The 16,760-nt window shown below is 46.5% G+C and overlaps 1 protein-coding gene across 2 annotated transcripts in view; it reads right to left on the minus strand.

The window, feature by feature from the left end:
* Positions 1-12,425: 12,425 nt before the first annotated feature.
* Positions 12,426-16,760, minus strand: part of EGFR (epidermal growth factor receptor) — a 157,635-nt gene continuing 153,300 nt past the window's right edge. The window contains exons 26-28 of one of the 2 annotated variants that reach the window (XM_019726356.2): positions 16,687-16,734; positions 15,849-15,954; positions 12,426-15,140 (exon numbers count right to left, since the gene is read on the minus strand). In XM_019726356.2, coding sequence (XP_019581915.2) covers positions 14,785-15,140; positions 15,849-15,954; positions 16,687-16,734 — 510 coding nt within the window. In that variant the 3' untranslated portion in view covers positions 12,426-14,784. The remainder of the gene's footprint in view (positions 15,141-15,848; positions 15,955-16,686; positions 16,735-16,760) is intronic. The other variant, XM_019726357.2, reaches the window with a different exon arrangement.

A 16,760-nucleotide genomic window follows, 5' to 3' on the forward strand; every position in this document is an offset into this window, starting at 1 on the left:
CAGGCTCACAGCCTAAGGGCACTGCAGGCACAGCCTTGGCGGGGGTCCAGCGACACATAGCGGCTTCAGCCCGGCCTTCCCAGTGCCCCTCATCTCTGCGGACAGAGCCACCTGGCTCTCCTGTCACCTTGCTGAGGACTTCTGCCTTCAGAAAGTCAGCTAAGCTTTGTTCCAGAATGCCAGCTGGAACCCTGGGGTTTGGGTCTAGCACCCCCGGGAAGCCAATGGCTCAGGACTGTCCCAGGGAGTGTGGTCCACACTTTCTGTGCGTCTGCTCTTCTTTTCTGTACCACTCCTGCTTGTCTTTTATGGGCCAGACAAATGGAGGGGAGGGAGGGAAAGCAGGTGGAGGCAGCCATTGCATTCTGTGCTTCTCAGCTCTGGCGTACTCTTCTGTTGTCATAACTTGGCAGTCACTTTTCACCAGATTTTGAGTTGTCCTGTAAGATTGATACATTCGTTTCCCCAAATTGACATTCAAGTAGCTGTATGTTCTTTCAGCTTGTACTTCTTCCCCCCTTATAGGGAAAGAGTCTAATTTTACATAATCCTGTGCAATATATTGCGGTCCTTGAGGGTTTGTGGCTTTCCTCATGTTTGGGAACAGACTGGGGCAGGTAGGCATTCTGAATTGATGAGAAAATAGCTGTGCTTGTGTATTAAAATGTCTGATTTCTTCTCAAGATGAGTTCTTTAAAGATAATAAAGCACATTTCCATAAAATCAATGCATATTTTTAGATAGGAATAGAAGCACCACAGACTGGTGTTTATTTCTTGTAAACTTGTAAAAATCAACAACTGGACCCCAATTTCTTTCTCTGTCCATTGAACTCTTCTCAAATAGGTACCTGCATGTGTTTCTTTTATCGTAGACAGACTGTCCCCTCTTGGGGACTTTAGAGGTGTAGACCTCAGGGACACTCTGGTCCAACCTCATCACTGTGGGGCGGGGGGTGGATTCCTCCAAGGTCACACCCAGCAGTGAGGATGCAGCCCAGATGGGCTCCTTGGAGGAGGAGGAGAAGCTGGGCTCCTTGTCCACCTGTAACATGAAGCCACACTTACAGAATGGGTGCAGAGATGTCTGTCACCTTCTCATTTTAGAATCTGTAGAGTCAGCACAAGCTCACGCTTTTGAAGAACCTTTGTTACTGGGAAATGCATATGGATGGGCTGGACCCAGACAGTGGATTTTTTTGTTTTGTTGGGAAGAAGGGAAAACCGAAGCTCCCATCACCTGCCAATTGGTCTTGGTCCTCCTCCAACCCAAACTTGCGCTCAGTGAAGCAGATTAACAAAACGATGGGGCGTCTCTGGCTGCTGAGATCAGTGCAGATTAAGCCCTGTCTTCACCCTGGAGTTTGCTGGTGATGTTTCTACTTTCTTGGGTGTTTTTTTTCCCCCCTCTTACGTTTAAAGGTGCTAGAATCATAGAGCCAGAAGGGACGTTGGTGAAGACTCTCTGGTCCAGTCTCCTCATTTCAGAGATGAGCAGACTGAGGCCAGAGAAGAAAGCCTGCTCAGGGAATGGCTGGAAGACCCGGGACCGGGCCAGGTCACAGCTCCTGCACCAGACGACGCCCCCTGCCATAGTGCTGCAGGCACTTACATTTTCTTGCTGAAGTTAGTTTATTAAGACCACGTGGAAAGCAATGAGAGGCTGAAGTTAGGTGCATTCAGGACCACGATAAATGGGACTCGCCATGAGATCTGTCTGTACTGGGGACACTGAGCAAATCATGGGGTCCCCTTTCTCTTCGTAACACAGGCTGTGACGATGCTATCTTAGACACCAAATTCATTCTTGAGAAATAACATGACCGTGTCTTTTTTGTTGCAGAGCTATTCTAAACCAGAGAGCAATCCCACGGTTTTGACCTATAAAAATTGTCCCCGGGTCACTTAGCAATCCCCTGGCCCTCTGTTACCTGGAGGGCAAACCTCCTGACACTGCACAGTGAAGAGGGAGCCTTCGCCAAACTCGTCGTGCAGGACAGAATGCCGCCCAGGCTAAAAGCAGAAGAAACAGAGTCTGGAAGCCTCATTGTCTCTTGCCTGAATGGAAAAGAAACCACAGCATGGAAAATAAATTAACTACAGTTTGACAGAACATAATACAGAGTAGCAAAAGCCACTCCAGGAGACCACCTAAACTGGGGATTTAGTTTTAGCTTGATGGAAATCAGGCAAAATGAAATAATATATGGTTTAGAAATGCATGCATTTGTCATAACATTTTTTTGAAGCAAAAGAATGCTTAAACACACTATTCAGAATGGTGGTTATATCCGAGAAGCCTGCAGGGGGATGTGATAGGAGAAATGCAAGAAATCGGTGACGTTCTTATTTGTAAACTGGGTGGTGGGTCAAGAAAGCAGGGGAGGGGTAAGATAATGCAGCTTCTGACAGAACTTCTGACTTCATAGCAGTCTTGTCACCTTTACTAAGCAGGACACCATATTCCAATAATTTCAGATAATGTGCTAGCAAGAGGATACTCTGTCTTCTCTATTGTTTAGGAATGAAACCTCTGAAATATATGAGGCCCTGTGCCACGGTACCTCACTATTCCTTGTGCTGTAATAATGATCGTCTCTACTCATATGAGGTTATGCTAGATGGAGGCGCTGCAATGTGCAAGAGACAACGAAGTCATAAAAGCAAGTCTTTAGGTCACAAGATAAGTGCACACTTTCTGGTTGCAAGCTGGCCGCTGTACCTCTAAGTCACAAGTGAGAATTCCAGGTAGGAAGAAGGGGGTGGGGAAGGAAGGAAAGGGGTTCTAGATCCCAGCTGTGTGGGGCCCGGAGCATACACAATTTGCGGGCTGTCGTGACTTTCCACGTCCTGGGTGATCCCCGTGGATGGAGCTCTCCTCTACGGAATGCTCCAATGATGCAAAAATAACCCAGAGCTTCCCCCATCTCGCACGACTGAGAAGAATCAAAACCCAAGTCAAGAGAACAGAGAGTCGTGGGTAGAAGCACAGAGGGTTGTTTTCCTCCATGTTTCCTCCAGAACCACAAACATGGATGAAGCACTCAGGGCAGACAGGTGAAAGAGAAGGATTGTCTGCTCCCTTACAGGGATGGATCCAGAAGAGGCTGATGAAGAACATGAAGGGGAATGGGAGCCATGAGGACTGTGTGAGCCCGTCTCCCGGGCCTTCCCATCCAGCCGTGGTTGCCTCAAGTCAGGTCAGCTTTCACAGCACCTGGTCATTTCCAGCAAGGACAGGGCAAGCAGACAAAGGGAGCCTCCCCCACACCAGTGCGTGGAGGCCACACTTAGTCTTCCTGCTTTAAACTGTGTTCTCAGCATTCCTGGGGTACATGTGGAGGCAACTCGGGGTCACCGTACGTGTACCAAGCCCCAGCTTTCCTCTCTAACGCTGCCTGGGCTCTATGATTAGCTGTGCCTCGACTTCTCGGCTGCTTTCCAGTTTCACCCCGAGGCTGACCCTGGACCTACTGAGCTGGGCCCAGACACCCTGATCCAGTTTCCAGTCCGTCTTCCATGGTTTGGACTCTGCTCTCAGATCCGCATCGGCTTTCCAGCGTCCTGCTCCACACCAGGCAGAATGTGCGTAACCGTAGGGCCCAACATCCCCTGCATCCCCAACATTCTAGAACACACCCCTGACCCCCGGGCACTCCCTACATCAAGCCTCCACCCTGCCCGACGGAAGCTGTGATGGGACCACTGGTCGCCACGCTGGAGAATTTAGACCCTTCCCTTAGGGCTGCTTCCCCACAGATTTCTCCCTGTTGCGTGTACTGGCTAGCATCTATCCAGCAGCTTCTCTCTCTCTTACTTGCCGCTCCAGTAGCCCCAATTGTTTAGGCAGTTGTCAGAACACCCTTGATCTTGGCAGGGTGAGTGGCTGCTCCAGCCTAAATGGATGAAACATGACTGCCCTGTGGGGGTCATGGCACTCTCCTTGCTCTTGCCCAGCCAGTGTTCTGGCAAAGATACACCTCGTTACCTCTTTATCCTTCCTCTCCCCTTCTTACCTGGATTCTGGCTTGTTATCTGGAGGCACAGCATCCATCCTGCAAACTAGCACAATGACAAAAGCCAACAGGATAAGGATGGAGGCTAGGAAGGTCTTTGACAGAAGGGAAGGTCTCTCCTCAGGAAAAAGGACAGTCGTCTGAAACTTACCTGGCTCCTCCAGGGCGAAGTGAGGAATCCTAATGGAATTTGCAGACTCTCTGAGTGGGAGGGAGCTTTGCTCTGGCCCTGGAAGGAAGAGACGGGTGATTAGTTATGTGGGTTGATTCTTTAGTGTGGAGGTGGCTGAGTACCACCGGGGCAACCAATAGGGTCCAAGAGCTCTTCTTGGAAAGACTGTCCAGGCTGTGACAGAATCTGCCAAGATATTCAGTTCCCCTCACTGCCACCCCCTCCTGCTAATGACTCTGCCAGGAAACACCAGAGAAGCATTTTTTTTTTCTTCAGGGTTGTCCAGGAATCCCACGTCCCTCCTGCTGGTGAAATCCCAGGGTTGCTCCTCGGTTTGCAGGCTCCGTGGGTGGCAGGGAGACTATGAAGTCGGGACTGGGAAACGGAAAGCAGCAGGATCATTCAGATCGTCTCCCTGGGCTGTTCTCACCAAGAGCTGGGACTTGGGGCCATGAGGAGGTTGCGAGGGCGTGTGTGAGCAGATGGTGGTGAGTGAGGGCAGCAGACCTGGTGGGAAGGGGACTTAGGTCTGGAAGTGCCAAGTGAGGAGCAAGCCTTGGGTAAAAGGAACAGCCTTGTTGGGAGGATGTGTGTAACAGACAGGGTTGATATCCTGAGAGTAGCAGGCTGTGAAAATACCCTGGAGACAGATAAAAATATGGGAAGACATTTTTACGTCTTTGCGGAAAGGGCCTTCTAACACAAGACGCCCAAAGCAAACAACATAAAAAAATTGATATAAAAATGTTAAAATTATGTTTCACCAATGATAATATTTATAATATACAACGTATTTGATTAGAAGGTTGAAAATGAGAATCCAAGGTACATAATGAACTCCTGTAATTCCATAAAAAGGAGACAGACATTCCAGTAGAAAAAGGTCCGACCCCTCTGGCAGCTGAGGGGAGGAGGTCCCGGCACATGACTCCTAGCCACCTTTATGGGGTGTGTGCACGTGCCTGTGTGCAGCTTTATTCATTCTGAAATGCTACCCTTGGTGTTTCACAGGGCCCAACCCCTGTATTGGCACAGAGTGGGTCAAAGTGTTTGCTGTCGTGAGCTGTGTCTCCTCATGGCGTGCTCGTTTAACTCTGTGGGGCTCTTCAATCACCCAGGGACCGGAACCAATCCTGTCTCAGAGTTGGCTGGTTGTGTGTTTGGAGCCCAGGCAGTGTGGTGAGTGACCTGCAGGAAAATACCCAGCTACGGAGGCTCTGGTCCCCGGCAAGGGTCACGTGATTTTCCTTATGTCCCAAATAGGAGTGTGATAGTGCACTGTACAGGTTTCTGCATCTGCAAGATGGGAAAGTAATTTCTCTCTCATAGTGTCAAAGTGCATTCAGCACAGTGTCTGGTCTACATGAAAAAAAATCAATATGGATTATCAATTATAATTGTTTCTTTAGTTAATGCTTTCACGGTCCCACGTATTAATTAACGCTTGACTGAATTATTGAGTGTATTTCTTTTGGTTAATGTAGTGGATGATGTTTGGAACCATTCTTTCTCCTGGAATGCCAGCAGGCCTCTCAGCGAGGGTCCCTTGTGAGAACGAAGCCCTTTGGGAAATAATGTAAGAAACTATTGTTACTTAAATTATGTACCCAAGGAGGGTACATAACTAGCACAAGTCTAGAAAGGTAGGGGAGACGTTATCAATTACATCCAGTGGACTTCTGCGTGCATCGGGGCTAGAGTCTCTGGAACTGGGACTGGCTTCGGGTGTGCTGCCTTAGGTGAATATATTTAGAGAAACTGCCTAACCCCTCCTGTTCTCACTTTTAAAAACACATTTCAAATCTTCCTGTTGCTGATGCCTGTAGCCAATATGCTTAAAAATATTGTTTGGTTTCTTATGTTTTAAAATGTTATGTATTGAAACTTTGACCTATGATGGCTGAGACTTGGATACGTGGCTCAGCGTCTCATTTAAAGAAACAAAATCCAACCAGAAATTCCAGGTCCTAGTTGGCGCACACTGGACTCTCACGAAAGCTCGTTAGCCTTCCCTAGTCTCTCGCATCTTAAAATGAAGAAGGCTTTCTGTTATAGACCGAATGTTTGTGTCCCTTCACCTCCAATTCACATGTCGAAGCCCTAAGACCCCAAAGTGTTGGTATTTGGAGATGGGCCTTTGGGAGGTGATTAGAGTTAGGTGAGGTCATGAGGGTGGGGCCTTCACGATGGGATTAGTGACCTTATAAGAAGAGACCCCAGATTGCTTGCTCTGTCTGCCATGTGAGGACACAGTGAGAAGGTGGCCCTGTGTAGCCAGCAAGAGGCTGTCACCAGAAACTGAGCCCACCAGCATCATGGCCTTGGATCTCTCAGCTCCCAGAACTGTGAGAAATAAATGCCCGTTGTTTGAACCGCCCAGTCTGTGGTGTTTTCTTACGGCAGCCCAAGCTGACTGAGGCACTCTCACTCTATGCCTGTGCGTCCAGCCTTCGCCATCCCAAGAACCTGAGCTCTTGGCCCCGAACGCTCCCTGCATGCCACATCCTCCTGCCACCCACGGTGCCCTGGGACTGCATTCTCCTTCCACCAGTGGCCTTCTCATGAGACACTTTCCCCAAGGGATTTTGTTCCAGAGACAGAGAACAGGAAGAAGAGAAAATGAAACAAGAAATTACCAAATGCTTTGTTGTGAGTGGAGGGATGGGAATGGCTGTGAACTGATATATATTAAATTTTGTCCCAGGATGATTGCCAAAGTAATATATATTCATTATAAACATCCAAACAGCATAGAAGTATAGAAAACAAAGAATAAAATTCCCTCCTTGCCACTTTATTTCACATTTCACTCCCTACTCACCACAGGTCTCCCCTATTAATGGGTTGAAATTAGTATTTCCAGATTGTGTGTGTATATGCACACACACACACTGAGGTAGGTATATACACAGATAGGAGCTTTTTAAAAAAACAAAAAGCAGTATTCAGCAACTTGCTGTACTTTACTTGAAACTATATCACGGGGACATAGCCTCATAATTTTGCTTACGGATTTATTCTGTTCTTTTAAACAACTTCACGGGATTCTGTACTATGATACGCCACAATTTGTTTAATAGTTTCGCTTTTGATAGACATTAAAAACTTTCCATTTTTCCCCCTTTATTACAAATCATGTTTTAGTGAACATTCTCATTCGTACGTGTTTGTATAGTTGTTTGAATATTCGTCTTAGGCAGCGCAGGCTGCCGAAACAAAATACCATAGGCGGGTGACTTACACAGCAGGCATGTCCTTCTGTTGTGGAGGCTGGGGCTTCTGAGATCAGGGCTAACACACGGTCAGGTTGTGGTGACACCTCTCTCCCTGGCATGTGAGGCCCGCTTTCCTGCTGTGTGCTCATGCGGCAGAGAGTGAGTGAGCGCTGGTGTCTCTCTTCTTATAAGGACGCTAATCCCATCATGGGGTCCCCTTCCTCAAGACCCCTCTAATCCTCGTTACTGCCAAAGGGCTCCACCTCCTAATACCATCACCCTGGGGGCTTAGGGCTGCAACATATGAATTTGAGGGGAGACATGTTCAATTCAGTCAATGACACTATTTTAGTAGTTTATTTCTACAAGTGAAATTGCCGTATCAAAAGATACACACATTTAAAATGTTGGTTGTCTTCCAGAAAGTTTATGACACTTAATATTCCCACCAAAATGTGTAGTGAAAAGGAATTATCATTTTGTGTTCATTGGCCTTTTCTTGATTGTTAGTGAGGCTGGACATATTTCAGAAGTATTATTAGTCATTTATAATTTTTCCATGATATGTCCATTTATATACTGTCAAAGTTTTAGTGGCCCGTTTAACTTCTTTTATGGATCAAGTGAAATTCTTCGTATTTTAAGATATTATCCTTGATATATTTCAATATTTTTCTCCTCATACGAACTTTCCTACTGTGTTTTTTTCTTTAAAAACTAAAAGAAAAATGTAGGTGGCCATATTGCTAATCTTTTTCTTTATGGCTTTGGAATTAGCATAACCTTCCCATGATAAGATTCCAAAACACAGCAGTTCCCTTCAGCACTAGTGGTTTCTTTCTTTGATGAGTCCAGGCTGGCCTGCTTACATGGAACATAGCATGTAAGAGTTCCCGCTGCACGAGTCACTGGGGATGTGTGGGTGTGGGGGGGAGGTCTTCACAAATATAGGGGAGGTGAGTGAAGAGAGGGAAGTGGCCGAGTCTGAGGCCCCTTCACGCAGGTTGTGGTGCATTCATCCCTCAGCATAACCACACTTGTTGGCTTTGGTGTTCTGGGCACACAGACCTTGCTTGCCATAGAAAGTATCTCTTGCACCCAGGAATTCCCTCTTGGCTCTGTGGAGGAGAAGCTATGAAGGAAGTCCGGGAAGGAGGTGAGAACAGGTGTGAAACGGCTGTAGGAGCGGAAGAGCTCGCACACAGCATGATGGCGCTGAGAAAAACACACGGGCGGAGGGGCCGAGCGTCCTAACCCCACTCACATGCAGAGAACCTCCAAACATTCAAACGTCATCAGGTCACTTGGGTATGGACTGCAATAGTGGGGTCGCTGGCGGTGGGGGAGGGCAGGGTGGATATGGCAACTACGCATTTTCTGCTCAATTTTGCAGTTTTTGAACCTAAAACTGCTCTAAAAATAAACTTTATTAATGAATTAACAAAATGATCAGGAATGAACATCCACAGTAAGTCAGATATGATCAATAATACCAACAATGCATCGTTAACCAAGAATACAACATTATGTTTACAAGATACTTATGACGAAAGAACAAGGAATAATGTACATCTAATTGTTTAATACTCAATATACAGTCAACATGTTCTGATCAAAGATATAAACCATAGAAAAGAGAATCTTGCCTTTCATTTGTACAAATATTGCTTTCATCGTAGCAAAACTTTACAATATTAAAACGTACCATACATAGAAGCTATAAATGTATTGCTTGTTTCAAAATGAAGTCATTGCTGTCTGTTCAGCTAACCAGTTACATTGGCACCTCTAATTGATAGGATATCTTCGTTTCCAAGAGATTATATTATATAGCAAGATTATTTTGTAGCCAAATTAGGTAAAAAAAGTTCTCTTTTTAAAAAATATAAGTAAATGCATGTAAAATGGATATATTTAAGTTTTCCCTTGTAGCTTTATCTGCTAGGTGATCAGTGGGGATTCTTAGTACATCTGCTGACAATTTGGAAAGGACACATTTACATACTGTGGCGTGCTGTGGTTGTACAGTTATACGTGGAAGAGAAAACAATACTAATGGCTAGTTTCTATCCCAGATATAATCTGTGAAGAAAATATAACAAATGTTTTTTAAAGCAAGAATCCTCTTGTTGGACTCTTGCTTTGATACAAGTCATCCAATTACTTATGCAAGCCTCTTGATGTCTACCCTTTGACTGGAGCTGATAAGCCCATGTTTTCTTTCACCTTGGGAAATAAATGTCACTTGGTTGCTGGAGGGAGGTCAACAAGTGGGTTGCACAAGCAGCAACAATGCACACGATTTTTATTTTACTACCAGGCCACCTTTAACAGAGGAAATAGAAACAAGGTATCTGTTCTAGATTTCCTTCCCTTTCATTGACTGGTTAGACCCTTCCCCTCTAGTGTCTGGGCAACTATCCTGGAACTTCTGTCCATCCAGGTTCCCGATGCCCGGCAATGGACGCTGAGGTCTTTGTGGCTTGGCATTCTCTCAATCCTGAGGTATCTACATCAGCTGAATTTGCCTGCAAGTCCACGCACTCGTGGCTGGTCCCTAGATGGCGGTTCTCAAACTTAGCTGTACATCAGAATGACTTTCAGAGCTTTAAAAAGTGCAAATCCTGGCATATATACCCCCAGAGCTTCATATTGAATTGGTCTCAGGCGCTGCTTGCCTCAAGGTTTTCCCGAGCCTGCCCAGGTGATAAAGTCATTGGCATCACAGTCACATTAGTCACATACGCCAACAAAATGCTGTATTATTTCTCTTCTTACAGTTCCAGGGTCAGACTGACAGATGAGTGGAGTGCGGTAAGCAGTTGGATCCATCCATCTGTCAGTGACAATGGACAGCAATTCTTTTCCACTAACATTGCCCCAAACGGACGTAACGAAACCTGCTTCAGACCAACACTACTGTGTTTCCCCGAAAATAAGACCTAACTGGAAAATAAGCCCTAGCATGATTTTTCAGGATGACATCCTCTGAACATAAGTCGTAATGCATCTTTTGGAGCAAAAATTAATGTAACACCTGGTCTTGTTTTCGGGGAAACACGGTAAGCTACATGTACTTTCCCCCTTTTCTCATTTTATAAAGACACCATTCTCCTCTTCATCAGGACAACGATCTAAGCTTAGCTCTGAGATACACATGCCTTTTTATTAGAGACAGAAGAGACTTTTCTCTTGCTTCAATTAAATCCCTTTAAACAAAGATGTCAGTTTCAAATTTTGATTCTCTCGCAGTCTTTCTAAAGTAAACTGTTTCCTTTAGTAGAAGAATGAGTTTTCCTAAACATACACCTTACAAAATTCAGTGCTACATAAGAGGATAATATTCCTCAAAAAAGTTACAAAAATAGATTTACATTAAAAAAAATCCTGACTGTGTCTTTAATAGTACAAAAGAGTATATGCCCCTGATATGGCAGGTGTGGTGGGAATAGAGGCAGGGGTTTCTATTTAGGCAGGTTTTACAGCCCCAGACGAGGAAATAAACAGAGCATGAACTTAGGTTGTAACAGTGCTTCTCGAAAGAAAGAAATGTGAAGCAGACATTACAGACAATTGCAACAGCTGTCCCTTTGAGTGGGCAGCTCATTCACTGGCAGAGGAGACGGAGTTTCTAACTCACGTCTTAGAAAATGGTAACAGTCCCAGGGCTTTATCCAGGCTCAGATTTGGGTACCTGCCACGTTCAGGATAAGTTAGCTGCTGGGGACAAGGAATCAGAGGCTTTTGGAATGGCCACTCGTGGCCAAGTCTCAGGCATATTAAGGACTGAAAATTGTTCAACCTGCTGCCTCTGGGAATTTTTACCACACGCAGTGTTCGATTCTGTCCTGACTTGGCATAGTATGGACACACAGACTCACACAACCAAGGGTGACCTTAGAGGTGAGGGCTTCAACTTGGGTTGCCCATGAGAGTCACGTGGGGAGCCCCCGAGATTCCAATTAAATTGGTCTGAGGGGACCCCGGCCCCCTCCTTTTTAAGCTCACCAGGTGACTCTAGTGGGCTGAGAGGGTGAAAACTTCAAATCACCATAACCCGACAGCGTTGTCTACACTTCTGTACCCGAGGCTGCGGGAGTGAGTTATGAGCGGACGGCCATCAGCCGATGGGCAGGTCTCCCCAGCAGAGCCTTTCCTGGACACCAGTGGTTCCCACAGCTTGCCTGCCCATCGGATAACCCCAGGGAGCTCAGAAAAGTCCCTGGGTCCAGGCCACACCTCAGACAAATTCAATCAGAATCGTTTGGGTTGGGACCTGGGAGGTTCGCAGGGCAGCCAAGCTTGAGGACCTGTGCCTTTGTCTTTGTGCAAGTCATGGTTCCTTTATGTCTGCAGTTTGGAGGTTGGGGGAGGGAGAAAGGGGGGCTAAAGCTGAAAATTAAGAACTTTCAACAATCACCTAAGCCTTGTTATCAACTGGAATGCAGCACGATGCCTCCACAGGGCTCTTAGTGATAAAATCGGCAACAACCTGGACTCGGCAAATTTGGAGTTTGGGAAATTCATCTCTGTTTTACTTCATGAAGTGACAAACGTATTTTTCATAGAGAACGATTATCGGTACTCCTTAGAGATCACTTTAGAAGATGTACATGAGGATGGTGGCCCATCACAAATATTAGCTTGCGATGCTTACTTTTCCCTTAATGGTTTCCCAAGGTTCCAGGAACTGACTGAGTACGAAACAGCAGATAGGCTCGGGGCAGGGTCTTAGGGACTGTTGTCCACGCGGAGGAACCAAAGGGACAGAGGATAAGCTTTGCAATGTGGCCCGTCAGGGCCATCATATGGAAAAGCTGGAGCTCGGGAGCCGCTCTCCTGACCCACCCACAGTGACTGCAGGGCCTCTGTTGTCTCCAGCTCTGAAGCATTTACAAGCCCCCTGCACCTCCCTGAACAGATGTAGTGACACTTTGGGAAACACAATCTTAAAGTGAAGGGAATTTATCACCTAGATTTTATGCAGGGAAATTGAAATACAAAGGAAAAGAAACAGCTCGAATCGTTTTTGCTGTTTTATTACCATAGTAAAATATTTCAAATTACAAAAATACTAACGTTTAACTGCTACAATTTGACTGGCTATAGTTGCCCTCCCTCGTCAATCACCTGTTCCTTGACATAAGCGCCAGTGGAATGTGAATCATTCTGGTTCCCAGTGCTGAGTAAACACCTACAATAGTTCCCTAAGGTGGGAGGTGAATGAATAATAAAAGTGGTTTCCTGACAATGGCGTCAAATTTCAGGTTCTTAGAAATGTCGTTTAATCTTCTCAGTAATCATTTTTAAATTCCTGATGGGGACACCAACATCCCTGGTGGGGAATGTAGGGAACGATGCCAGCCAAATTCCCAGGATTAAAGGGGCAGCTGGTTAACATGACTTAGCTCGGCCTTGAAACCTCCATTCTTCCTCGTTCCTCTGGCAGAAGCTGTCCTGGTTGGAGTTCCCACTACTGGGAGAGCACGTTCCATTTCCTCCTTGACTCAGACCCTGGTCACCTGTCAGCCCCTGTGTGGCTGCCTTCTTGAGGAGCCTTCCCGGCCTCCCGGGTGGAACCCATTACTGCTGCTCTGCGCTGTCACAGGGCGTGGCTGGCAGGTCCTGTCTGGCACGTGCCATATTGTTTTAAGGTTAGCATTTGTGAGTCCTTTCCCTTTGCTACATTGTGAGTTTCTTAGAATCGGGGATTATGTTTTATTGATTTTTGTATCTTTAGTACCTATGCTGGGCTGGTGGAGGTGCCAAAGAGTATTTGAGAACATGATGGAATTAAACTGAATATAGTTTATGTTTCCATTGAGGCAAAATATTTTGGTAACAAAACTATGGGGCCCAGCTCCATCTGAGAGCCCATAAATAATTCAAAAGGCAAAGGAAAACTACGTATGTGTGTGGTCAAACACATCCACAGGCCAAAAAACCGTCTGAAACATTTCTTCCTTGATAAAAATGGAGGGGTGGATGTTGACTAAAAGTGTGTAAATCCTGTTTGCAAAGCACTGCCACTAACCAATGAGGTATCCTACCTAGCTGGATCCTCCAATTATAGAGACTTTTTTTAAAGAGGGAAATTGTTTTTTTCTTTGAATATACCTGCAGACACTGTGGAGGCATTATCATTAATTTCATACTCGAGTTTCATTATTTACCACTTGGATTCCACACTATACATACGGTTACCTTTATTTCCACCTCTAAAGTGTGCCGGCAGTGGGGAGGGCTGTAAGTGCTTGCCTAGTTGCCCAAGAGCTTGAGTCCTTTTATTTACAAAGGGCAAGGAGGGGCTCTGGGGACAGCTCACCAGGGAGGAGCAAAGTACCCTTCCAGTAAAAAACTTTTAAAGTGAAATAGAAAGGAAATTATCTTCTGTGAGTGGCCCAAACCGATTCTTTTTGGGGGGAAGGCTAAAAGAGTTTTAATGGCAGCTTCATTTTTGCAGTCTCCCAATATATACCTGCCCCCTGGCCCCCAAAGGACTTGATGGATTTCCTCAGAGACTCAAATCTGGGGGGACATGTTCTTGTCTGAGCTTTTGCATTGTCATCCCATCTTAATTAAAGGCTACTGGTCTGAATACTGATGAATCAAATATGAGCTGATCTGGGTTACTGTTTGATGTACCGTACCCTCTTGCTGATGGGGAAAGCATACTGAGTTTCAAAACAATGGAATGGAAAATAAACAAAGAAGTCTAATGCTTATAATTAGAAAACACTGGTCAACCAATGGAGAGTAAATACCACGGAGACATTTGTATAAAAATAAGTCTGAGGAGGAATTCTACTCCTCTGTTTCTTCCTCGCCCAGAGGGTTCAAAGTGGCTTAATGTCTTGTACCTGGTGGAGGAATCTTGAAGCAGAGCCAATGGAATCAAGGGTTAGCTGGAAGACGGCTCTTGCTTTATGGTCACAGTTGGGCCTGGATCAACTTAAGCAGCAATGGCTACATACGGGCAAGCTTCTTCTTTGGAAAAACCCATTCAAAACAAAACCAGTAATGACAATTAAAAACCCCAAAGGTCCCCAAGCAATGAAACTCCATATCGATGTAGTTCTTTTTTCAAATATACCTCACTGACAGGTCAACTTCTGCCCAAATGGACAACATTCTTTCTGGATGTCCCTTGTGGAAGGCTCACAGGCTGAAGACAAAGGAATGATCTTGCAAATTCCCAAAGTATATTTGAGTAGGGGGCACTTCCGGGATGAAAGGTGGGCCAATCAGAGCAAATACAGCCAAACGCGTCCACAGGTCCAGGAACTAACGTGGGCGTGGCTGTCAGCACTGGAGCAGCTGCTGGGGTTTGGTCCTGGGGGCTGCCGAGGCTGGAATTGTTATGGCTGGGGCTGCCGCCATGGTCATGCTCCAATAAATTCACTGCTCGGTGGTGCTACCCTTAGGTATTCTGCATTTTCAGCTGCAGGACCTTTAAAGAGGCCGTTTGACCTGGCTTCCTTTCGGAGGCAGTCCTGCTGGTAATCGGGGTTGTCCAGGCTGATTTGGTGGTTCTGCACCCACGGTGCAGGCCCGTCGAGCCCACTGCTGACGCGGGCAGGATGGCTGGTGTTGAGATACTCAGGGTTGCCCACGGCATTGCTGTGCGGGTTTTGGTAGTGAGGGTCTCTGCCAGGAGCTGGGTTTAGGGGCTGATTGTGGTAGACAGGGTTCTGGACAGAGCCTGCGGGCCTTTTGGGAATGGACTGGTTTATGTATTCTGAAATTGAAAAGAAATGAGAGGTAATCAGCATCGTCCCAGCAGAATTCCACGGCTCCCTCTGAACCCTGTGAATATTCTTCTAGGAGACATCTGCTGACGAGAAGCCTGGGAAGACCATAGGCTCGCCATTGCTGCAAAATAAATGGGTTTTTTTTCGGCACTTCTCAGAGCAATGGGCACATTTATCTTCCTCCTGTTTAAGTGGCCTGCCTTGAGGCATGTGTGTGCAAGCAGGTTGGCATTGTCTGGGGTTAAAGCTTAGGTAAGGAAAATATATGGTCCAAGAAAATGCTTAAGAAAATACGGGCCAAGAATGAGGCCAGAATAGAGAATGGGGATTGAGTCTCTCTCTCTCTCTCTCTCTCTCTCTCTCTCTCTCTCTCTCTCTCTCTCACACACACACACACACACACACACACACACACACACACATATCTGAGCTGTTTGCTTTAAATTCTAGAAAATCTGCAGATTCATTTTAAGAACAAATCTCCAACCAGCCACCTGGACATGACGTGAGCTCAACAAAGGCCGTATTCCATGCCCAGTCAGGTTGCATTTCTCTGCCTCTCACTTCCTTCCCTATGTCCACAAATTTACCACGGTGTCCAGTTCTGGGCCAGCCTGAAGGAAGCAATGGCCTGGGCAGCAGAGCATGGAGACTGGCCACTGCTGTATGGGGAGACTGAGGAGCAAGCCACTCACCAGGTGCCGGGAAGAAACTGTCATTTATGTTGTCCTCAGTCAAGGTGCCAGTGGGATCTGAGCTGTAGCGCTGCAGGAAACTATCTTCTTTGAGGGGACAGCTCTGCTGGGGAGGAAATGAGGCAAGATTACTCTAGTGGGTTCCATTCAGACTCCAATGTGCATAAAAATTGCCTGAAATCTTGTCACAGTGCAGCCCTGGATTAGCAGGTCTGGGGCAGGGTCTGGGACACTGCATTTCTAGCGGGCTCCTGGTGACAGCCATGCTGCTGGTCCAGGTACCAGAGGGTGGTGCCAAGGTCCCGGCCAGTGCCGTCTAGCAGGGCTGTCCCCAAGGACAGGAATGGCTCATGAGCTGTGCTCTTCCTTGCGGCAGCCACTGGCCACACGTGTGAGCAACTGAGTTTTACATTTGAATTAATGAAAAGTTAATTTAAGTAGCCACAGGTGGCCAGCGCCTTCTACACTGGTAAGTGGGGGTCTAGACCGACGCTTCCTGTGATCACACGTCAGCACCACCTGGGAGGCTGGTACCACCCGCACAGATCCTGCTTTGGAGGTCTGGGCAATGGCTCCACAGTTTGCATTTTTCTCACAAACTGCCAGGCGATGCTGATGCTTTTGGTTCCTGAGCTGCAGCCTTGACAGTGCTATGGTAAAGCGATAGCTCATGGCTGGCCTTCGGGTGGGGGTCAAGGAACCATTTCGTTGCTTCAGGGAAGCAATGAAACAGGAAGGAAAATCAGGATTCTTTGGGTTCAGATGGGCATTTTCTGCGACCACGAGAGCCCGGAGACAGCTGTTCCTGAGTTGTGGCGCGTCAGGCTTTCATACATACCCCGTTTCTGTCAATGCAGGCCACGGTGGGGTTGCCGCTGGTGGCACTCTGAAAAAGAATGGGAGCTGTTGAGG

This window comes from Rhinolophus sinicus, linkage group LG09 (assembly GCF_036562045.2).
Source record: "Rhinolophus sinicus isolate RSC01 linkage group LG09, ASM3656204v1, whole genome shotgun sequence".
NCBI lineage: Eukaryota > Metazoa > Chordata > Mammalia > Chiroptera > Rhinolophidae > Rhinolophus > Rhinolophus sinicus.